Genomic DNA, 26,279 nt, shown 5'->3' with positions numbered 1-26,279 from the left:
CCACTTTGAGCCATATTGCTCCTCCGTAACTGCGACGACAGGAAGCCTTGCTTCATAAATATAAAAGAATTTTAAATAACCAAAATCTCCTAATAGATGAATTTATTCCAGAATGCTTTATCTAATAGACTAAAATCCAGAAGACCTGCCATAAAAACCGCCCGTAATCTTTTTAGCCAGAATGACAGTATGGTGAGTAGGTGGGATGTACTGTGGTCCCAAGCAGTATCACCTGAAGTTTGCAATCACATAAACATCTTCCAAAAACCATCTGGATTTGACCTGCCCAGAAATATATGAATGATGGCTAACAGGATTCGTACAGGCCATGGTGTATGTGGAGACTTACTTTCAAAGTGGGGTAAGATACCAAATCCCCACTGTCCCTGTGGAGCCGAGACCCAAACTATTTACCATATAGTACAGGAATGCAAGCTCACAGCATATCCAGGTGACTTTAAGGACATCTTTAACCTATCCCCAGAGGTAATCAACTGGATCAAAAACCTAAATGTTAAAATATGACTAATCTTCTGTCTGATGCTTGTCATAAATTTCATATTTGTATTTGCCTGAATGTAGACTTTTTTTTTAATCATATATGTGTATCTTATCTATACTCATGTGTATTATATCTTATTGTCTTTTAGCCATGCGTACAAGCCATATGATAAATAAATAAATAACAGATATCATTAGAACAAAATATCATGAATGAAATTAAAAGACACATGATGCATGGATAGAAAGCATTTGGAAAATTACAGTTAATATTCAAAAACCAACTGCCATTATGCCTGAAGAGAAAAGTTTTTAACCAAGTCTTTTGTAGCAGCATCATATGGAAAGATGGGAAGTGCTGTACAAAATCATACATGTAAGAGTTGACAAGAGCAGATGAGATGAGAGAGCTCATTGTTCCATTGATCTGTAAAGTTTTTTCAGTACGTCTATTCTGTAAATTCAGTAAATAAATTAATGATGTCTATAGGCAAACTGTTTTTAATAATTCTTGAGTGTTAGACAAGAGAATATCTGTAATAATTGAGACTGCATCCATCCAGATTAATTAAAATGCTAAATGGAGATAACCACATCTTCAGAGTTTTTGATGTAGAAAGGAGAATTATCATCATACAGGCATCTCCATGGAGTCAGAATACTCATCATAGGAGACCCACTAACTGTTATTCATATAATACCTATGCTCCATATTTCTCCTTAAACTCATTCAGTATTGAAGCAGTCACAACTACCTCTAGATCCATTAGTCATTTACCACTCTTCAAGCAGAAAATCTAGTCTACACACGCCTACTAACCATAATCTTATACAACTACCAGAAATTACCCCTAGTTCTCTCTCTACTCATCATATATTGAAATTTTCTTTTGTGTCAATCTTATAGAACCCCTTTAGTAACTTAGTTTTTCTATCATGTCCTTTCTTTTTCTGCCTGTACTAAAGTTTACTTTAATTGTCAAGTAAAGCAACCCACACACTTTCATTCTATCTCTGTAAGTCTGTAAGGAGGCATTCCAGAGACGTGTCACCAGACTGCTCACTTGTCTCTGAAGCACCTCCATCCCTGAGCATACATACTGATCACCTTCTTTCCTTTACGTTCCCTCCACAGTTTTTTTTTTTTTTTTTTTGCAGCTCCTGCTTAACAACTAACCAATCTTTCAAAAAGACTGCATGGTCACTTTTGCTGGTCAGAAGTAGAGTGGCTACCTATGGACAGATCTCATTCTATTACCAGATCAAGCACTCCCAAATTCCAGGTGCCCCACCATCATATGCTGTTTCAGATAATTATCCATTAGCACTGTATAAATTTCATTTCCATCTCACCATGTGCCCTTTCCTCCCTCTAATTTAATCTGCAGATGCACAGCATCCACATCTTTCTATGCACTCCCTGGTCCACAGCAGCAACCAACAGCATATTTTGTCCTGTTAGCCTCCATCTTGCAGCTAGCCTCAAATAAACAGGATCCTTCACCTAAAATCTTCCTTAACTTCTATTCTTGTTGTCTGAAATTCAACAATCATTAGTAATACCTCACTTCTTTTCCTATTTTCCTCTATCCTCCCTGAAAGTACAACATTCCATTCAACTAGCAATGAAGGTGAAAGAATTGAAGATAGATGTTTGACCCACTTATAAAGTCTTCCAAAATTGGCTTAATGGTCTGCATGGAACATTTGTGTGAGTCAGATGGAGAAACTGTTGCTAAAAGAGAAGGTAGTGAATGGAATACTTAAGGAAACAAGAGATGTTATTGAAGAGCAGGAGAGTAGGGTAGGAGAATTTGCAAATGAAAAGGTGAGTGGCATGAATGAACAGAATGACAGAGAGGAACACAAGACTCATAGGGAAATGGGTGAGGTCAGAGTGGATTGGATGATACTATGTGAGAAATATGAGCTGAGCAGAAGAGCGGTGATATTAAATGGCATAATAGCGAGAATGTGTGACAAGAGAGGACTGGTATATGTGGATGCTTGGAGTGCGTTTGAGGAAAGAGAGGAATTGTATGCGAGAGACCATTTACATTTGAATGAAGAAGGACTTAGGCATCTGGAGAGATTGCTGTTCTGAACGAGTCAGTGTGTCCCAGGGAGGATGATAGCAGGAGTGGCCTCTTGTGGGAATGGATACTTGGGAGAAGGGAGACAATGTCAGGTAACACTGAGCCCAGTGGAGTCTAGAAAGGATAATGCTGGGTATAGAAACAATGGTATTTATATGCTTTATACTAATGCCAGGAGTATCCGGAATAAGGGAGAGGAATTGGTGGCGCAGATAGCATCAGCCTGGCCAAAAATTATTGCGATCACTGAGACGTGGTTGACAGAAGGGGATATAACAACAGGAATAGAAGTCGCTGGGTATAGCATTTTTCGTCATGATAGGAGGGGAAAGCGTGGTGGTGGGGTACTGCTTATGATAAGTGATGACCTATGTCCTCTAAGAGTGGAGAATTTGGAAGGAAGTGAGACAAATGATTTTGAGAGCATATGGTGTGAGGTAGAGGTAGGCAAGACAGGATATTTAGTGGGGTGTTGCTACAGACCCAGGAGCACAGAGAATGGGGACCAGGAGATGTTTAGACAGCTAAGTTTGGCAAGTGCAAGAAGAATGATTGTTATGGGAGATTTTAACTTCAGTAGTATAAATTGGAGAGAGGAAGATGCATGTAGCAATAGGGGAATGGAATTTCTAGAATTCTTGAGGGACAAATGTCTTAGGCAATATGTAACATAGGGAACAAGAGGTTCAAAAGTTTTGGATTTGGTTATAGCATCAGAAGAGTTGATAATAACTGAGTTGATGTTTCTCCCACCAGTTGGAGAGAGTGACCATATGGTGTTGACTTGGAAAATGAATAGACATGCAGGAGTATCAAAGAGACGGGAACTTACGTGGAATTATAAGGCGGGTGATTATAGTGGTCTTAGACGTCAACTTCGGGAAGTTTCATGGAGGCAGGAATTGGAAGGCCAGGATATCACTGGTGCGTGGGAGGTTGTGAAAGAATATTTGTTATCAGCAATGGTAGGTTGTATACCACGAGTGAGGAGGGGGGCGCGGTTTGGAGTGAAGTGGATGACGGACAATATTAAACAGGAATTGCATGCGAAAAAGAGGCTATGGAAGAGATATAAGGAGACAGGTGAAGAGATGCATGAGGAATATAAGATACAGGCCAGAAGAGTGACTGGTGTGGTGGGGAAGGCAGGACTGGAGTATGAGAGGGGATTGGCCCTAAGATCCAAAGAAAATCCTAGGGAATTTTTTAGCTATGTGGCCAGTAGGAGGAGAAATGACTGTGGAGGAGTGATATTGTGGGATGGAAATGGGGGTGGAGTGACTGATGCAGAGGACATAGTGGAATTGTTCAATGAACACTTTATTGGAGTATTTCATCCTAGAGGAGTCAGTTTTAATGCTAGAGGGATAGGACTGGTTCGAGGTCTGGAGGTACAGGAGTAGAGTGTGTTTCAAATACTGAGTACTCTGGATGTCAGTAAAGCTGTGGGACTGGATGGTATTTCACCACGAGTTTTGAGAGAATGTGCTAGGGAATTGACAGTGCCATTAACGTGGCTTTTCAATGAGGGTCTGGCTTTGGCAAAGGTGCCCAGAGAATGGATGGAAGGTAGGGTAGTGCCATTGCATAAGGGTGGTAACAGACTGGAAGTGTCTAATTATAGGCCAGTCTGTGTGTCATCAGTATTTGTTAAGATCTTGGAGAAAGTAGTGAGGGACCGTATACAGCATTGGGCAGATGAGGGTAATGTTATCTGTGAAAATCAACATGGATTTTTGAAAGGACGCTCTTGTTTTAGCAATATGCTAGCCTTTTATAATAAAGTTTCAAAAACATGAGATGAGGGAAAGGCATATACTGCAATTTTCTTAGACTTGGCGAAGGCATTTGACAGGGTGCCACATGATAAGCTGATATTTAAGTTGCAGCACATGGGTCTGGATGTCGGATTGGTCAACTGGATTCAGGATTGGCTATCTGACAGGTATCAGAGAGTTGTGTATGATGGAGCAGTTTCCAGGAGGCAGAGGGTTACAAGTGGGGTTCCACAGGGCTCAATACTAGGACCTATATTGTTTAACCTTTATATCAATGACATTGTCCGTGGATTGCAAGGGGATATTCGGTTGTTTGCAGATGATGCAAAGCTGGGAAGGGTTATTAGTAATAGTGCAGATGTGGTAGCCCTGCAAGAGGATTTAAATAAGCTAGATAGATGGGCAAATGAATGGGGGTGTCAGTTTAATGCAGCAAAATGTAAGGTCTTGAGGTTTGGGAAACATCGATGGGATGCTGCATACTCTATGGGAGGAGTTATACTGGAGGAAGTAGAAGAGACAGGAGATCTGGGTTTGATGATTGATAGAAACCTGAAATTTAGGGGACATATTGCAAAGGTAGTGAAGGTAACGCAGAGGATTGCTGCAATAATGAGAAGGACACTGACCTGCACAGATAAAATGGTTATCATTCTATTGTATAAGACTCTGATCTGACCACATTTAGACTATTGTTCTCAGATTTGGTCCCCAGGATTTGAAGGGGATAAATTAACTGTGGAAAGGATACAAAGACGGATGACAAAGATGGTTTCAGGACTGTACAAGGATAGTTATGAGGATCGGCTGAGAGAATGTGGACTGCAGAGTTTGGTGGATAGAAGAAGGAGAGGTGATATGATTGAGACTTTTAAACTGTTGAGAGGTGGTTACAGGGTTGACACTGGGGAGTTCTTTTGCTTGGTTGAACAGCAGGAAGGAGTGATGACAAGAGGCCATCCCTGGAAGTTACGAAAGGAAACTGTGAGCAAGAGGGTAAGGAGTGGTTTCTTTGTGTGGAGGGTGGTTGAGCCGTGGAATGCATTGCCTGATGGAGTGGTGGGAGCGAGAACGGTCAGTGAGTTTAAAGAGTGGTATGATAGACTTTGTGTTTCTCGGGGGGGGGACCTCCCCTCGATGAGTCTTGACAGACTTTATGTCTTAGGAAGGACCTCCCTCGATGAGTCTTTTGACTCCTTGGAGGCCTGAATAATAATAATAATAATAAAATGCAGATAATGGTTTTAGTAGTGGATGTGTGAGTATGCAAGAAAGAATTAAGATAGTCAAATTATGAGGAGAGGAGTATAATATCAGTGATGATAGAGAAGAATGTCCAGATAGGAGTATGGAGGAGTCACAACCGAGAAGTGGAGTCATGGGACTTGTTATAGAACCAGAAATGAACTAATGTGTATGTTTATGAATGCCAGAAGTGCTGAAAATAAGGGGAATAAAATTGTAGTATTGATAAAATTCATTCACCCCAAAAGTGTTGAAATAAGTGAGGCAAGGTTAGATGAGGATGGCATTCTGACAGGAATAGAGATGGAGAGATGTGTAGCTTTTTTGTGAAGATAAATAGGGCAGAAAGGCAGGAGTACTGGCTTTCTGCCCTGTTGATGAGAGCAGAGGAGTTGTTCCCATCTAGGTTAAGATGAAAGTAGCAAATAGCGACAGTAGTTTGGAGCAGTATAATATGAATATACAGGTGGACACAATGAATGTTTGGTAGGATACTGATATAATTCTGGTAATGCAGAATATGCATTACCAGAATGAAAGGAATTGAAGAAAGCCATGAGAAGGAATTGTACAGGCAAATTGCTCTGGCTAATAAGAAGAGAATGATCATTTAAGCAATTTCAATTATGATAATACACACTGGAATGAAGAGACAGTGTCTGGAACCAAAGAGAATGAATTTTTGAGTTTTTGAAGGACAATTATCTTAGGCAATATGTAACAAAGGGTACATGAGGATTGAGAGTCTTGGATTTGATTATGTCATCAGAGAATATCATTGTAAATGAAGTGTCAAATATTCACAGGTGGTGGTCAGCCACATCAGGACTTGTGAAAAATTGCCAGTCTGGTCAGCAATAGTCAGCGAATAGATAGCATACCCACTCTCCAACCAACAAGTCATAGGTTTGAATCCTGCTGAGGGCATGGATGTTTGTGAATGTCTTTAGGGTGGAAGATTAATTTCATCACTTGGTCTAAGACCACTGTCTCACTTAATGCCTGAAATGGCTTGAAAAAGTTTCACATTTGGTCTCTAGAGCAGGGTTTCCAAATTGTGTCAAAAAATAAATAGAAAATATAAAAAAATACATAAATTGATAATAATGGGAAAAAAAATCTTTATCCCGCCCACAGTACAAATGTACTATAGGTTTGCAATTAACTTAACCTTTCAAGTATGGAAATCACATAAAAAAAGTATAACTATAAGACAGATGATTATGACAAACTTGGAAAGCAGCTTGCAGCTATATCATGAAATGAATTTGATGGGCAGAAAATCAATGCTGCTTGGTCACCTTCTCTGGAATTATCTAGCAGAGGCAATGAATGAATATATTACAAAGGTATCATGTTCCAACAAGGCTTCAAGACTAAATAAGTGACAGCAGTAACTTATTTAGTCTTGAAAATGAATGACTGAAGAGATGAAACATGCAATCTGGAAGAAAAAAGCATTTGTGGAGGGAATACAAGATGAGTGGCAGTGATCCATTACATGAGGAATACAAAGAGCAAGTAAACAGGGTGACTCACTTGAAAAAGGTAGAAAAGAAAAGTGTAATTAATGAACAGCAGCTAACAAATGAAGCCAAAAGAAATCATAATGAGTTTTTTTTTTAATACGTGGCAAGCAGAAGGAAGAATGATTATGGGAGGGATGTTGTTCGGTGATCATGGTAGAATGATCGCCACTAAGGAGGTTGTGTGAAGAGTGGTGAGATTGGAATGAATGACTGAAAGTGTGATGAGTTCAGAGACAGTGAATGCATTTAACTCAAGGTACGATGAACTGTGTGTGAGGGAGTGGAACTCTTGTGACCCCTTTGACTTCATATTGGCCTGATGGTGATTCTCCACCCTTTTATCAGACCATATCTGGATTTATGTGCTCAGACCTAGTCCCAGAATTTAAAGAGGATGAAATAACCTTGGGGGGGGGGGGGGACAGAGGCATATAACAAAAATGATATCAGAACAGTTCAGGGCATGCACACTGCAGAGTTAGGTGGTTAGAGAAAAAAAAAAAAAAAGGGAGGGGATAATGGTTGAGATATTTAAGCTGTTGATGGGTTATTATCAGATTAACATGGGGGGGGGGGATTTTTCATATGGTAGATCAAGGGGAAGGAACAAATACAACAGAATTTCCTGGAAGTTGCAAAAGGAAGTAGTGAGTAAAAGGGTAAGTAGTATGTTTTTTTTGTGTAGAGAGTGAGAGGAACATGGAATGCACTGCCTGAGGGAGAAGTGAAAGTGAAAACATTGAATGAGTAGTTGGATAACATTGGATGAAAAGTATAGTAGACTTTGTATCGACTAGTGCTGACCTCTAATGAAAAATAATAAGAACAATATCAGTTACCAGTCAATAATGGAAACGTGGTAGACATAATACTATTTTTTAAATAATAGTTTCACACATGTAAATGAAACTAGAATTTATTAAACACTCCTATATATTTCACTCAATGTAACATGAGCATTAATCCAGTGATTAAATTCTAAATGAATAAGCTCCTGGGCCCTTAAAAAGTAAGCATCATAAATGTGAGGCTATTCCTAGATTGTCACAACATTTTTTAAATTTTATTTATTTATTCTGGTGGAGTTAAAGCCATCAGGCCTTCTCTTCCACACCACCAAAAACAAATGCATATACAAAATTTTAATATCATACTTATAACATATTAAAAGATAATTCAATTTAAGATAACATTAGGTTATATGAGTGATGAAAAAACAGTAGCCCTATTCAGCTTGTTACGTAAATGCAGAAAAGAAAAAATGGAAATGCAACAATGATAACTAATAATTAAGGAATTGACAGCGTACACTAGAAATATAAATTAAATAAACTTTAATATATACTTTCCGATATTTCGGCAGCGTCACGGTGCCATCTTCTTGGGAACTTAATAGAAAGACAAGTGCACGCAAATACTACATAACAGCAAATGAGAAACGAAGTGAGGAAGCTACCGTTTTCTTAAAGTCCTGATGGTTCCCCCCTGGCGGGCTATATTGGTAGTTCTTGGCCTTTGGGCTGAAGTTCTTCTGATAAATGTTTCCCAAATTTGTGGCAGTCTCATGCATCCAAATTTGTTGAGGTTTGGCATGTTCCTAAGGGCTGAGGCTGATTCCATGAATAGTCTTTCATATTTGAACTTGCTGCGGTGTATTACTGTGGTTTTCTTCCACCTTATTCTGTGGCGAGTATCCAGAGCGTGGTCTGAAAGCCCAGAGTGGCTGTACTGGTGAAATCGGATGTAATCCTTGTGTTCTGAGATTCTGATATTTGCTGTCCTGCCTGTTTGGCCAAAGTAGGACAATTTACAGCTGCAAGGGACCTGGTATTCACCAGGTAGGGCTAGAGGAAGTGGTTGGTCTTTAGTGGAGCGGATAAGGGATGCCAATTTTATATATGGTTTGTAACAAGTGGCCAAGTCATGTTTTTTTAGGATTTTGTTGATTTTTTCCAAGGTGCCTCGGATGTAGGGAATGGTGATGGATTTAGAGTAATCTTTTTTGTGAAGGGGGGGGAGGTGGGTTGTGGATAACTGATTTAAGTATTTTTTGGATTCTTTTGGGGGGGGGGGGTAGCCATAGGCTGAGAAAGTGTCAAGGATGTGATTTAGTTCAGTGGTTAGGGCTTGATCATTTGAACAGATCTGTTCAAATTGACTTTGAACAGATTTGACTACAACATTTAAAATATGAACACAACAAGTCATACTTCCATGTATCTCAGTCGCATCTATGTGAGTAGGAATAAAACACTACTTAAGTTCAGGGAAATGGGTATAGTTCTGTCACTTTTTGTTTCTTTCAGTAATCTTTCAAAATAATTACTTCAGACATTTAGAACATTTTCAGTTTTCATACCACCTTTATTATCACCTTTTACAGTACTCTTTCCTCCAGCACATTTTTCCCCTTCCTGATATTTGTCTTCTGTATTCTTACTAAAGTCCTCCCATGACTTTTAGCTGCTTTTACACAGCTTGCTTTCTTAAATTTTTATTGAAATAAAAAGAATACTGAAAAGATTTTTTTCACTTGCGATTATACACTGACGTGATATTGAATTAGGGATAGGAGACCCTATGCAAATTCTGTACTTCAACTCCTGCATTTATGCACATGCATGGCCAAATCTGTGGTTATACTTAGCTGTCAGTGTTGGCTTTCCAAGCATTCATCGTGAGATGCATAATGGGAAAGGCACAGGATTTAGATGCATTTGACAGAAGGCAGATTGTAAGTGCCTGACAGATGGGTCACTTGATCTCCAAAATTGTCAATGAACTTGGATTTTCTTGTACAACAGTTTCAAGAGTGTTCCAGGAAAATTAAAATTCTAGCAAAAAAAAACAAGCTCCAAGACAGACTACAAAGAGCAACCAGCCTGGAATGATCTTGGGCTTTGCCATCTGACTTGCATCATACATGCTGATAAGGGACTAGACATTATCTCAAATCACCTCCCATCTGAACGAGGGTTCCATCCAGAAAGTCAATGCAAGGACAGTGCAACATTCACTTCACTGGCTCGGCTTCAGGAGCTGTAAATCTACAAGATTTACAGTTTTGTAAATAATACTGAAAAGATTGTTGTGCCACTTCTAATGGCACAACACTGGACTGAATGTCTTGCCTGGGCTAAAGATCATCAAAACTGGATGATTGAAAATGGGTGATGTGTAGCCTGGTATGATGAATCAAGATTTGAACTTCACAGTGCTGATAGGAGATTGAGGATATCAGTGGCAACCCCATGAAACCATGCATCCTGCATGTTGGGAAGGAAGTACAAGTTGTTGTTGTTGGTGGTGGTGGTGGCTAAGTGATGGCCTGGGGTGTCTACAGTTGAACGTCTTTGGGACCTTTGGTATGTATACCAAAAACTCTCAATGCATCCTGCTATGTGGACTCGTGGCTAACCAGTCACACTCGTTTCTATCCATAATGCATCTCAATGGAGACTATCAGTAAGACAACTGCTTGGTTCCAGGAGCATTCTAATTCTATCATCATCATCAAATTCCTGATATATATATATCTTACCTCAAGGGGTGTACAGGATATGATAGTACTACATGAAAAATTTACATCATTACTAACTTCCTATCTACAATGTTCCTCCAAATCAGTTTGTTACTTGTCAAGACTCCAACATTATCAGATCTTATATTTCTTTCTATCTTCTAAGGCACTTTTTACGTATCAATTCACCTATATCTTGCCCTTCCTCTGGGTCTTTTTCTTGCAAATCTGGCAGAGAACAATTGTTTTGCTAATCTTTCCTCTCCTATTCTGTTTAATTCACCATACCACCTGAGATTAGCTCTGCTAACGCTTTCCTGGATGCTGACAATGTCAAGTGCTTTCCTCATATCCTCATTTTTAATATGATATTGCCATTGATGCCATCTGTTCATGCCCCTAATCTTTCTCAGGACTCTCATATCTGTGGTCTCTAGTCTTTGGTCAAGTGTTTTACTTCTGACTCAGCTCTCAGATCCATAAGTTAAAATAGGTTTGAATACTGTCTTGTATACAGCTAATTTAGTGTTTTGGCTAATTTCTCTCTCTTCCATATAAATTTATTAAGTTGACTGCCTACCATACTAGCTTTGTTGATTCTGTTGTCTATTTCCATATTTAATTTAACATCTTCACTAAAAATCATGCTTAAGTAGTTGAAATGTTTCACTTGTTCTATAGGTTCTCCATTCACAATGCACTTGATATTTTCAATGCTTCTGCTTATTTTCATTGTCTTTGTCTCGTTATTGCTGACTTTCATACCAAATCTATTACAAGAGTTATTCAATTTAGTCAGGGAATCTTGCAGACTTGTAGCAGATTTATTTAGAAGTATAACATCATCCGCACAAAGCAAAGAGCTGAGATTAACATCTCCAATTCTGATATTCAGTTTAATGCCACTTTCCTTTATAATGTGATCCATATAGATAACGAATAACAGATGGGATAATGTACATCCTTGTCTGACACCAGATTTAACATTAAACCATCTTCCTGCACTTTCTTCAATTCTAACTGCTGACTCACAACTCAAATCAAGACTAAGTATTGCTAGATATAATGCCCCATTGGTATATAATTGTAGTGTTTTAAATAGCTTCTCTCTTGGCACCTTGTCATATGTCTTTCCAGATCTTTGTTATATTCCCATGATTTATCAACTATTTACCATAAAGTGAAAATCTGATCCTGACAGCCTCTATTTGGCCTGAATCCAGCTTATTCTTCACCAAACTTTTCTTCTACAATCCTTCTCAACCATTTCTCAAGTATACTTGCATATATCTTACCAGCAACACTCAGCAGAGAAATACCTCTGTAATTCTCATTCAGTTTTATTTCACTTTTAATATATGGGTACTATGAGAGCTCTACTCCAATCATCTGGAATTCATCCCTCTGTCCAGGCCTTCTGAACTATGCAGTGTAACCACTGTAAGACTTATACACCTCCATACTTGAGCATTTCTGTTCGAATATCATCTGCTCCTGCTGTCTTTCCATATTTCAGGCTTTTGATGGCTTTTTCTACTTCAAGTATGGATATGTATTCCCGACTGCATGTCTGGTCAGTGTTTTTTACCACCGTGCTGTCATCACCGCTTGTTTCATTTAGCAATTTTTCAAAGTAATTACTCCATACTTCAAGGATATTGTTTTCTCCAGTTTAAATGTCACCTTTATCATCCCTAATTCCTTTTACACCACTCTTACCTCCATTTCAGAGCTTCTTCAACAACCTCCAGAATATCTTGCCACTTCTTGATAATTATTTTCTGTGTTACCAAAGTCTTCCCATGACTTTTGTTTAGTTAGTTTTACACAGTGTTTAGTTTTCTTACATTTTTCTCAGTATTCTCTAAGAGCACAAGCTGACTTATTTGCCAGGAACTTCTGATATGCTTTCTTCTTTTCTTTCACTGCCTCTTTAACTTCCTGTGTCCACCATGGAGTTCTGATTTTTCTATCCACAGACAACCTCACCACATGGCTGAATCAATTAGTATTGTCTTCAGTGCCTACCACTGAATCTCCAAGGTTTGGTTCCTGTTCTCAAACTCTTTCATTTTTTCTTGAATAATGTTTGTGTATTTTAGCAGTTCACATCTGAGAGCTGCTCAGCTTTAATTTGCTTTAAAACTTTCTTACATGTTCTTCTTTTCAATATGCAATTCAGTTTTATCCTGCTCAAGACCAAATGGTGATCACTTCCAATTTCAAATCCTCTGTACACTATGGTGTGCTGCACAAGGTAGAACACATCATTCAGAAGGACGAAGAGATGTTGGAAAGGATCCAGAGGCGACTGACTAAGGTAGTTTCTAACCTCTGGAATGTTAAGTATGAGGGAACATTGAGAAGATGCAACTTGCAGAGTCTGGTGTACAGGAGGAAGAAGAGAGATATGATAGAGCCCTATCATATCTCCCCAAGTTAGTAATGGGTTGTTATAGGATCAATGCTGGAGAGGTTCTACAGAAAAGTGAGAGATCAGGGGAGAACCAGAGGTCATCCCTGAAAACTGTATAAATAGGGTGTGAGTAGGGGAGTGAGAAACAGGTTTTTTTCATGCAGAGTTGTGAATGATTGGAATGCCTTGCCTGAGGGTGTGGTGTCTGCAGAAAATTTGAGTGTATTTAAAGCACGGTATGATGAGCTGTGTGAATGATAAAAGGACCTCCTAGATGAGTCTTTGACTCCATGGGGTCTTGGGTAATAATAATAATAATCACTATCAACAATAACATAGTCAATGAGACTTTTCTTATTCCTTGCCTCTTCTCTCTATGTGAATTTCTGTACATTTTTATGTTGGAAGATTGTGTTAATAATAACCAGTCCATATCCTGAGCAAAAATCCAACAGGTATTTTCATTATAATTAGATTTGCTCTTTTCTTGAAATTTTTCCAAAATATTTTTGTATGTCTGACAATCATTTCCTACTCTGCTATTTAGATACCCAACAAGGACCAAATTTTCCTTTTTCATTGTGTCAATTGCTTCCTCTAAAGTCTCAAAAAATTCCTCCACTTCTACTTGAGTAGAACCTTCTGTGGGACCATAGGCACAAATAAGTCTCATTGTCCAGTTTCCCATTCTGATATTTGCCCACATCACTCTACTTGAGACTGCCTTCCATTCATGAAGATTAGCCTCATATTTCGTGTTGAATACTATGGTTGCTACTCCTTTTCCTTGATTGGCATTGCCTGAATATAACATTTTGTATTTATTGCTCAGAAAGATCTCACCAGTGTTTGTCTTTTTTGTTTCAGTCACCCCTATCATGTCGATCTGGTACTTATCAAATGCCTCAGCTAGCTCCATTTGTTTGCTATTCAGGCTTCTTATGTTGATAGTGCCGATCTTGAACTCTGGTGATGCTGAGTTGTGGTAGGTTTTAGGATTTGTTCCAATAGCTGACTTTTCGCTGTTTGCCCTGGTTCCCTGGCAAAAACAATGGGGACCTTGTTTAACCAGGTGATGCCTCAGCCAGCATGAAATTTTGTCTTGTACCATCATTTTATGTTTTGGTTTAAGCCAATAAGAATACAGTTTGATTGGCTAAATCCCAAATTACCAGACCATCCTTGTTCGTTCAGTATCCAGGTAGATACCTAACAGGGTGCACCTTCTTGTGGTGCATTAGGCCATTAGGTCAGAAGCCCTGGTCGTTCTCTGCATTCCTTTAAAGGCTATATGGAGGTCTCCTCTCAGTTATATAGCTTTGACCCTTAAGCACCCCTATTCTGATTGAGCATTCTATTGACTTGAAATAATAAAGGCACCACTTAGAAGTTGCGATTTAAATGCCATTGAAAAGATTTGGGATACCATCAAATAGAGTGTTTGGGCCCATGTCCCATCGCCACTGAACTTGAGCGAATTGTGGACAGCTCTGGAGGATGCATAGGTCACCATACCTGTGAAACATTTTTGCAAGCTTGTGAAGTTCTTGCTTCGGTGTGTGTGTGGGGGGGGGGCTATTATCAGGGCAAGAAGGGATCCAACATGTTACTAGGTAGCTATTCCTAATTCAATGGCACTTCAGTATAATAATAATTATTAAGAATACTATTTTTTAAATAATAGTTTTACCCATGTAAAGGAAACTAGAATTTATTACAGGTTCCTGTATGTTTTGTTCAATATAACATGAGCATCATTCAGGGAGAAAGCAGAAGAATTGGCTACAACATTTAAAATATGAACACAAGAATGAGTCATATAATATGAGCATACTTCCAGGTCTCTCAGTCGCAGCTGAGCCACCAGAAAGTAGGAGGATGAAACACTATTAAAGTTATTAAAGTTCCAGGGAAAAAAGCATAATTAAAAAAAAAAATTTTCATGACACCGCCAAGGAGTCTAAAGACTCATCGAGGGAGGGCACCTACTCTACTACTCTCTGTCTCCAGTCTGCTTGATTAAGATTGAGTCAGTGGCATAGGGCTTCAATTCAAGAAATAGACAATCAAATTTAAACCTATTGTAGTGCAGTATCTTTGTTTGTTTCCACTGAGCTCTGTGTATGTTGTTGATAGCTTGAGAAGTAAGGCCTGAACTTTCTAATCAAAGAAAACTATAAGTGGCATCTAATGAACAGATGACTGACAAGTGTTGCCATCTTGTGATCCCTAACATGATGTGTTATTGTCTGTAATAGTGTACATGTCCTACAGTTGATTTTCATGAGTTTATGAGACAAAAAAAACTTAACTTCCAGGAGTAAAAACCTACTTGCCCATGTCAGATATTGACTAACTCGGAACCAGTTGTAAAAAGGCTCAGAAAAAGTTCTAGTCAAAAACTAAAATTGAACCTAGACCTTTCTTTGGACAGCCTAGTACTGAGGAAACAAATGCCACTTCCACTGAGCTACACACACAGGCCTTATTTACTTATTATATTCATTATTTTTTTTAATATAATGGGTCTGTTTTTACATTATTGCATGTAAGATAACTTTTGAGAACTGATTTTACTGATTTATTTTTCTTAGTAAATCTAAGAGAGATAAAGTGCTTAAACTATTATACTTCATATAATGTCACAAAATTAGTTGAAGAATCATAAGTGTGATTCTACAGCCAAACTGTATGAAAAATGGAATCAATTAGAATGATGGACTGCAATTTGTACATGTCCCATTAATCTTGATGTTCTTATCAGGAATGATTCTATTTCCTAAGACTTTTATAAAGAAATCATCTGAATCTTTGCATATCATAATTAATATTATATAAATAGATGACTAAGGAACAAAAATGTTTCCAATAAAATAAAATTATATTTCATTCAGTTACTTAAAAACTTACCAAACGGGGATTATTAGTGAGAAAATCTGAATAGCGGACTCTCAAGTATGAACCTACGACATAGTGTTGCTGTCTACCAATCTAAAAAAAAAAAAATCATATATATATATGCGTTCAGGAACATTGACCTGATTGTTTTGACACATTTTTATAAAGAGATTTAATGACTAAAACCGAGAATAATTGTAAGGCTTTAATGATATAAAATACTACTAGTTTCGGCTTTTGACAGCCTTCTTCCAGTGTCTTCTAAAAATAAGAAACAGCAATAAAAACACTGAAGTTTAAAACTGAGAAGCACAGGAAAAATTACAGTACATAATTGACATGAAAAAACATTGTATTTACATTTAAGTTGTTCTTTCAAACGTGACATTGTTTGTTGAGTGCGTGCTTACAGACTGTCGTGAACGCCAATACTGAACAACAGCAGAGTGGCTATCAGGGATGTTGTAGCTCAAATTGTTATTTAAATGTTCACAATTAAGGATGATTTCTCTGGACTCCACAATTTTTCTTTCAAACTCATCATGGCAACGAAAGATGTTTTCGGATCTATCCCAGCAGACTGAATGATGACCCTGGTGTTAATCATCAGGATCGTTCGAGAAAAGAACATGACTAGACAAGGCACTGGCATATGTTCTTTTGTAAGAGATGTCTCTCTTGTGTTCCTCCATACATAATTCAATAGATTTATTTGTTTGACCAAAATAAGGGATATTACAATCCCACCATATCTTATATATGCCAAATATCTGAGATTATGATGATGAGGCTTTGGATGGCTTACTAGCAAGCGAATTTTTGGAAGGTCCTGATGTTGTACTTCCTAAGAACTTTAGCTAATTTTTTGGAAACTGAATTGATGTATGGGATGAAGATGTTACCCTTGAAGTTGGTTATTTCTTCAGTGCGGTGGCTAGGAGGATTTAGAAGAAATTTTTTAATGGTTTTATCAGAATATCCATTTTGTCTAAAGACATGTGAGAGGTAATTAATTTCTTTTTGAAGTTCATCTGGGTCATTCATGCTAAACTTCTATATATTGAATCCATATTCATTAATAATGCAAAACCTCCAACAGATAACATTTCTTCAGCTGAACGACAGGCTATAAAAAGCCTAAAAAACAACAGAGATGTAATAATATTACTGGCTGATAAAGGCAATGCTACAGTAGTCCTTCCTCGATTCAGAAGAATAGTAAGATGCTTCAATTACCTGAAAATAATACTTATTTAAATACTACACGAAGATCCAACACGGGAACTACAAAACTGCACAAACAATTTATTGAAGACAACAACTGAACTATCTAGCAACATTCAGCTTTCTCTACGCTCTCTTCATCCACTTATCCCACGTATTTATGGAGTTCCAAAAATCCACAAGGAAAATATCCCTCTTCGTCCAATCGTGGACGGTATTGATTCTCCGACTTACAAGCTTTCTAAACAACTTCTAAATACCTCAAGTGTTTTTCTAATAAGTCTTCATCCTTCGTCAACAATACCATGGACTTTATATCACAGATTAAAGATATAACTATCAACGAGAATGACATAATAGCAAGTTTTGACATAGTTTCCTTATTTACAAATGTCCCTACAGAAGAAGTGCTAATATTACTAAACAACAAATTATCCAAAAAATGTTTGCTTTACTGACCCACTGCATTAAGTCTGGTTACTTCCGATATCAAGACACCATCTACAAACAGAACCAACATCTAGTGATGGGCAACCCTTTATCTCCTATTCTTGCGAACATTTACTTGGAGAATTTTGAAACAAAAGCTATATCATCCTTCTCGTTTAAACCAAAACTTTGGAAACTCTATGTAGATGACATTTTTATTATTTGGAGTCACGGCCACAACTCTCTCATGGATTTTCTTAATCATCTCAATAATCAGCATCCTAATATAAAATTCACAGTTGAACTTGAATATGACAATTCCCTACCATTCCTGGATATAAAACTTTCACGCTGCTCTGGAAAATTTAGAATCTCAATGTATAGAAAACCTACGTAAACTAATTCTTCACAAATTAAGATATCTTCACAGTCAGTCCCATCATTTTTCTCCACAAAAACTTGGAACTATTTCTACCTTGGGTCTAGAGCACGCTCTCTTCTGAATGATCCAGATGAACTTCAAAAATAAATTAATTACCTCTCACGTCTTTAGACAAAATAGATATTCTGATAAAACCATTAAAAAATTTCTTCTAAATCCTCCTAGCCACCGCACTGAAGAAATAACCAACTTTAAGGGTAACATCTCTATCCCATATATCAGTTCAGTTTCCAAAAAATTAGCTAAAGTTCTTAAGAAGTACACCATCAGGACCTAATTCACTACACTTCCAAAAATCCGCTTGCTAGTAAGCCATCCAAAGCCTCATCATCATAATCTGAAATATCTTGGTGTATATAAGATATGGTGTGACTGTAATATCCCTTATTTCGGTTAAACAAATAAATCTATTGAATTACATATGGAGGAACACATGAGAGACATCTCTTACAAAAGAACACATGCCAGTGCCTTGTCTAGTCATGTTCTTTTCTCGAACAATCCTATGATGAACACTAGGTTGATGAGTTTGAAAGAAAAATTGTGGAGTCCAGAGAAATCATCCTTAATCGTGACCATTTAAATAACAATTTGAGCTAAACCATCCTTGATAGCCACTCTGCTGTTGTTCAGTACTGACATTCACAGGGGCATGCCAGCCATATGTGCAACGCACACAGGCGCCAGGATAGTAAAGGCACCAAAGATTTGGTATGATATTTTAAATAAAGTGAATTTTGTCAGCAAAATACTTCAGTCTACATCTATGAATCTCCAACTTGCTTTAGATGCATTGAATGATCTAAATCAATCTTTAAATGATTATAGGTCTGATGAAACTTTCAAAGAAATTGTAGAAAGCTCAAAATTAATTGCAGCAAAATTTGATGCAGTTTCTGTATTTTGTAGTAGTAGACCACTAAGGCGACATAAAAAAACACAATTTGATTACGAACATAAAAATATAGTGGATCCTGAAATTTCATTTAAAGTAATTTTTTTTCTCTCCATAATAGATCAAACATTACAAACTTTGTAGGAAAGATTTACTTTATTAAAAGAATGTATAAATTCATTTCAGTTTTTGTATTTGTTAAGTACTTCACAAAATAAAGAATATTTATTATCTTGTAAAAAGTTACGATAAAAATTAACACATGAGAATCATTCACACATTGACACTGACGATTTATGCAAAGAAATTTTACACTGTCAACCATTTATTTCTAATTTTAAAAACAATATATATGAGATAATTCAGTATATTTATTCAAACTTTACAATTGCTCTTCGGATTTTTTTGTCATTACTGGTATCTGTAGCATCTGCGGAGCGTTCCTTTTCTAAACTTAAAATTTTTAAAAACTACTTGCGCGCCGCAATGGTACAAGACAGACTTTCAAATCTTGCCATTATATCAATAGAGTCAGATATTTTGGATCAACTTGATATACATGATATTATTCGAGAATTTTCATTAATGAAAACTAGGAAAGCTCAATTCACTAAGTGATGTTTCTTTCTTTAAATATTTATTTAACTATTTCTTTACCCAATAATGTTTAATATGTTCCTATTTTATATACTTGTAAGTTACTATTATTTATTTACTTTATTTTTTTCCAAATTATTTTTGTTGTTTTTGTACCTTTCTTGTATGTTTATATTTTTTATAATTTTTTTTGTAATTTCTGCTTTTTGTTCAATAAATTAATATATTTCGTATTTCATTTTTACTCACTGATACGTTTTTATAAAACGATTTTTTATTGGGGGAAGGGGTATAGGGTGCCAACTAAAATTTTGCACACAGGCGACGGACACTACTGGTGCGCCCATGGATGTTCACGAGAGTCTGTAAGCATGCGCTCAACAAATAATGCCATGTTTGAAAGAACAACTTAAATGTAAATACAACGTTTTTTCATGTTAATTATTTACTGCAATTTTTCCTGTACTTCTCAGTTTTAAACTTCAGTGTTTTTATTGCTGTTTCCTATTTTTAGAAGATACCTGAAGAAGGCTGTCAAAAGCCGAAACTAGTAGTATTTTATATCATTAAAGCCTTACGATTATTCTCGGTTTTAGTCATTAAATCTCTTTATAAATAAATAAATATATATATATAAATAACATGACCTGCATTCCAAAAAAAAATTGAAATTTTTAGATCAGAAATTATCAGTGACAATTCTGGAGGAAGCAAGTGAAAAAGAGATTTATCAAATAATTAGCAAAATGGCAAGAAGATCTCATTTTGAAATAAACTACTTATCATCATCAAATTCCTGACATTTACCCTCAAGGGGGGGGGGGAGTATTACTATTTAAATCTTTACCTTAAACACAACAACAACAACAAAAAAATTATAATCATTAAGGATTATGATTACAGACGGACCCTAAGATATGTAAATTGAAGATACGTAAATCTGTACTTATAAGAAATTAACACAGCTCCACATTATTCATCATCCTAGTTCCCGCATGCCTCTTGCTGTGAACGCACCTATATAGTGTTGTGCTTATTCTCATGCGTTTGGTATTTTTTCTAAATATTATTCACAATGGCCAGTGGTAAACATGCCCTTGAATCAAAACTTGAACCATCTTGCAAATGTACTTCAATCGAATTAAAGATAATAAAGAAATATGAAGGTGGACGAAGCTTATCAGGTATAGCATGTGAACTTGGTCTTGCAGTATTGGCAATAGATACCATAGTAAAAAATGGCGTGCATATAAAAGAACACATTAAAGTAACAGCCAGCATGAAAACAACCACAATAACAAAAAAAAACGTGAAGCAGCACTAATGGAGCTGGAAAATGTGTTTCCAATATGAATGGAAGACTAAATCCAGAAATGTGTTCCTTCGAGCCTTATGACAATACAGATTAAGACAAGACGTTTTGAGGACCTTATGGGAAAATATCATGAAGGAACACAATTGTTTGCTGCAGGCAATGGTTTGTTGCACGTTTTAAAAGTTGTGCTGGCTTTCAAATTGTCAAATTGTAAAATACAATTGGTGTGTTCAGTGTTTAAAAATTTTCCAAATGGATATTGTGCAAAATGTGTGTATCTTTTATGCATTTAAGTATTTAATACAGGATGCTTATAATTTTTTTTTTACTATTTAATATTTCTGCATTGCATGACATGTTTATTTTTTTGCATATGTGTTTGACATGACCAAGTCCGTTATGAATGGTTGGGAGAAGAGTGGGAAAATCTGACTTATGTAATTTCAACTTGTGTAAAGAGTTGCAGAACAATCTACTTACATATGTTGACGAGTACATGTACTTTTTTATTTTGAATGTATACTATGGAACTATAGTACACATGCTCAATTTAGTTTACTTTGGTCAACCTGATCAAAGTAAACTGAATTGTCAACTATAATTGTCTTGATGAACATAAAAAATATTACTACTACTATGACAACAAGTCTAGATGTGATAAACCATGTATTAGATGCTCCCTACTAAGAATAGAGTGAAAGAAAGCAACTGTTCATCATCATCAAATTCCTGCCAAGTACCTTCAAGGGGCGTACAGGATATGATAGTACTACATGAATTTCCTATCTACAATTTTTCTCCAAATCAGTCTGTTACCTTCCAAGACTCCAACATTATCAGATCTTATATTTGTATCATCTAAGGCACTTTTCACCATATTAATCCACTTATATCTTGGTCTTTATCTGGGTCTTTTTTCCTGCCAATCTGGCAGAGAACACTTGTTTTGCTAATCTTTCCTCTCATTGTGCAATATCCAGGAAAAGGAAAGTCACTAGTGGAGTGCCTCAGGGGTCTGTTTTAGGGCCATTACTATTTAACTTGTATATTAATGATATTGGCGAAGATTTGGATGGAGATATTCAGTTGTTTGCAGATGATGCAAAGTTGGGACGAACCATAAAGAGTAGTGAAGATGTTGTGGCCTTGCAAGAAGACTTGAATAAATTGAGTGATTGGGCAAGCAAATGGAGATATGAGTTCAATGTTGCAAAATGTAAGGTTTTAAAATTTGGAAAACAAAGATGGGATGCAGAATTTATGCTTGGTGAGAATATATTGTTGGAAGTAGAGGAAATAAGAGATCTGGGGGTGATAGTGGATAAGGATCTAAAATTTAGGGGACACATTGCCAAAATTGTGAAGACAACACAAAGACTCTGGGAATGATGCGGAGGACACTGACGTGTAGAAGTAGGGAGATTCTTATCCCATTGTATAAGGCTTTGATTAGGCCACACATGGAAATAATCTATTGTGCCCAGATTTGGTCACCTGGTTTTCAGAAGGATGAAGAGATGTTGGAAAGGGTCCAAAGGCGACTGACTAAGGTAGTTTCTGACCTCTGGAATGTCGAGTATGAGGAAAGATTGAAAAGATGTAATTTGCAGAGTCTAGTGGAGAGAAGGAAGATATGATAGAGACCTACAAGTTGGTAAGGGGTTGTTATAAGATCAATGGTGGAGAAGTTCTACAGAGAATAGTGGGAGATCAGGGGAGAACCAGAGGTCATCCCTGGAAACTGTATAAAAGGGTGTGAGTAGGGAAGTGAGAGGCAGATTTTTTTCGTGCAGAGTTGTGAGTGATTGGAATCCCTTGCCTGAGAGTGTGGTGTCTGCAAGGAGTTTGAATGTGTTTAAGACACGGTATGATGAGATGTGTGTGAGATAATAGGACCTCCTAGATGAGTCTTTGACTCCATGAGGTCTTGTTTAATAATAACAATAATATTCTGTTTAATTCACCATACCACCTGAGATTAGCTCTGCTAATGCATTCCTGGATGCTGACAATGTTAAGTTCTTTCCTAATATCCTCGTTTTTAATGTGGTATTGCCATTGATGCCATCAGTTCATGCCCCTAATCTTCTCAGGACTCTCATATCTGCAGTCTCCAGTCTTTGGTCAAGCGTTTTACCTCTGACCCAGCTCTTATATCCATAAGTTAAATTTGGTTTGAACACTGTCTTGTATACAGCTAATTTAGTGTTTTGGCTAATTTCTCTCTTATTCCATATAAATTTATTCAGTTGACTTCCTACCATACCAGCTTTGTTGATTTTGTTGTCTATTTCCATATTTAATTTGCCATCTTCACTAAAAATCGTTCCTAAGTAGCTGAAATGTTTTACTTTATCTATAGGTTCTCCATTCACAATGCAGTTGATATTTTCAGTCCTTATTATTTTCATTTGTCCTTTGTTGCTGACCTTCATACCATATCTATTACAACAGTTATTCAATATAGTAAGGGAATCTTGCAGACTTGTAGCAGATTTATTTAGAAGTATAACATCATCTGCATAAAGCAAAGAGCTGAGATTAACATCCCCAATTCTGATATTCAGTTTAATGCCACTTTCCTTTATAATGTGATCCATATAGATGATGAATAACAGAGAGGATAATGTATATCCTTCTCTGACACCAGATTTAACATTAAACCATCTTCCTGTACATCAATTCTAACCACTGACTTACAACTCAAACAAAGACTAAGCATTGCTAGGTATAATGTCCCTTCGACACCATATAACTGTAGTTTTGAATAGCTTCTCTCTTGGCATCTTGTCATATTCCCATGTTTTCTAACTATCTGTCGCAAAATGAAAATCAGATCCTGACAGCCTCTTTTTGGCTGAATCCAGCTTATTCTTCAACAAGCTTTTCGTCTACAATCCTTCTCAACCATTTCTCAAGTATACTTGCATAAATCTTACCAGGATAATTCTCACATTCAGTTTTATTTCCCTTTTTATATGTAGGTACAATGAGACCTTTACTCCAATCATCTGGAATTCGTCCCTCTGTCCAGGACTTCTGAACTATGCAGTGGAGCCACTGTATTATTATTATTATTATTATTATTATTCAGGCCTCCAAGGAATCAAAAGACTCATCGAGGGAGGTCCTTCCTAAGACATAAAGTCTGTCAAGACTCATCGAGGGGAGTCCCCCCCCCCCCTTGAGAAACACAAAGTCTATCATACCACTCTTTAAACTCACTGACCGTTCTCGCTCCCACCACTCCATCAGGCAATGCATTCCACGGCTCAACCACCCTCCATACAAAGAAACCACTCCTTACCCTCTTGCTCACAGTTTCCTTTCGTAACTTCCAGGGATGGCCTTTTGTCATCACTCCTTTCCGCTGTTCAACCAAGCGAAAGAACTCCCCAGTGTCAACCCTGTAACCACCTCTCAACAGTTTAAAAGTCTCAATCATATCACTACTCTTTCTTCTATCCACCAAACTCTGCAGTCCACATTCTCTCAGCCAATCCTCATAACTATCCTTATACAGTCCTGAAACCATCTTTGTCATCCGTCTTTGTATCCCTTCCACAGTTAATTTATCCCCTTCAAATCCTGGGGTCCAAATCTGAGAACAATAGTCCAAGTGTGGTCTGATCAGAGACTTATACAACGGAATGATAACCCTCATATCTCTGCAGGTCAGTGTCCTTCTCATAATAGCAGCAATCCTCTGTGTTACCTTCACCACCTTTGCAATATGTCCCCTAAACTTCAGGTTTCTATCAATCATCAACCCCAGATCTCTTGTCTCCCCTACTTCCTCCAGTATAACTCCTCCCATAGAGTATGCAGCATCCCATCGATGTTTCCCAAACCTCAAGACCTTACATTTTGCTGCATTAAACTGACACCCCCATTCATTTGCCCATCTATCTAGCTTATTTAAATCCTCTTGCAGGGCTACCACATCTGCACTATTACCAATAATCCTTCCCAGCTTCGCATCATCCGCAAACAACTGAATATCCCCTTGCAATTCACTGGCAATGTCATTGATATAAAGGTTAAACAATATAGGTCCCAGTACTGAGCCCTGTAGGGCCCCACTTGTAATGCTCTGCCTCCTTGAAACTGCTCCACCATACACAACTCTCTGATACCTATCAGATAGCCAATCCTGAATCCAGTTGATCAATCTGACATCCAGACCCATGTGCTGCAACTTAAATATCAGCTTATTATGTGGCACCCTGTCAAATGCCTTTGCCAAGTCTAAGAAAATTGCAGTATATGCCTTTCCCTCATCTAATGTTCTTGTAACTTTATTATAAAAGGCTAGCCTATTGCTAAAACAAGAGCATCCTTTCACAAATCCATGTTGATTCTCACAGATAACATTACCCTCATCTGCCCAATGCTGTATACGGTCCCTCACTACTTTCTCCAAGATCTTAACAACTACTGATGACACACAGACTGGCCTATAATTAGACACTTCCAGTCTGTTACCACCCTTATGCAATGGCATTATCTTACCTTCCTTCCATTCCCTGGGCACCTTTGCCAAAGCCAGACTTTCATTGAAAAGCCACGATAAAGGCACTGTCAATTCCCTAGCACATTCTCTCAAAACTCGTGGTGAAATACCATCCAGTCCCACAGCTTTACTGACATCCAGAGTACTCAGTATCTGAAACACACTCTCCTCCTGTACCTCCAGACCTCGAACCAGTCCTATCCCTTAGCATTAAAACTGACTCCTCTAGGATGAAATACTCCAATAAAGTGTTGATTGAAGAATTCCACTATGTCCTCTGCATCAGTCACTCTATTCCCATTTTTATCCCACAATATCATTCTTCCACAGTCATTTCTCCTCCTACTGGCCACATAGCTAAAAAATTTCCTAGGATTTTCTTTGGATCTTAGGGCCAATCTCTTCTCATATTCCAGTTTCGCTTTCCTTACCACACTAGTCACTCTTCTGGCCTGTGTCTTATATTCCTCATGCATCTCTTCACCTGTCTCCTTATATCTCTTCCATAGCCTCTTTTTCGCATGCAATTCCTGTTTAATAATGTTTCTCATCCACTTTACTCCAAATTGCGTCCTCTTCTTCATTCGTGGTATACAACTTACCATTGCTGATAACAAATATTCTTTCACAATTTCCCACGCACTAGTGATATCCCGGCCTTCCAATTCCTCCCTCCATGAAACTTCCTTATGTTGACGTCTAAGACTATTATAATCACCTGCCTTATAATTCCACATAAGTTCCCGTCTCTTTGATACTCCTGCATGTCTATTCATTTTCCAAATCAACACCATATGGTCACTCTTTCCAAATGGTGGGAGAGACGTCAACTCAGTTATTATCAAATCTTCTGATGCTATAACCAAATCCAAAACTCTTGA

General features: G+C 37.4%; 1 protein-coding gene across 2 annotated transcripts in view; it reads right to left on the bottom strand.

Moving 5' to 3' along the window:
- LOC150105499 (prostatic acid phosphatase-like) overlaps positions 1-26,279 on the bottom strand; it is a 381,909-nt gene that overhangs the window by 284,815 nt on the left and 70,815 nt on the right. For both annotated transcript variants that reach the window (XM_090394218.1, XM_090394219.1), the window contains exon 3: positions 15,996-16,076. In XM_090394218.1, the coding sequence (XP_090250344.1) occupies positions 15,996-16,076 (81 nt within the window). The remainder of the gene's footprint in view (positions 1-15,995; positions 16,077-26,279) is intronic.

This window comes from Typopeltis vanoorti, chromosome 6 (genome assembly GCF_054136105.1).
Source record: "Typopeltis vanoorti isolate ZY-2024b chromosome 6, IOZ_Tvanoo_1.0, whole genome shotgun sequence".
NCBI classification, from domain to species: domain Eukaryota; kingdom Metazoa; phylum Arthropoda; class Arachnida; order Uropygi; family Thelyphonidae; genus Typopeltis; species Typopeltis vanoorti.
Note: the sequence above shows the minus strand (reverse complement) of the source record. Positions and strands in the feature narration are given on the sequence as shown.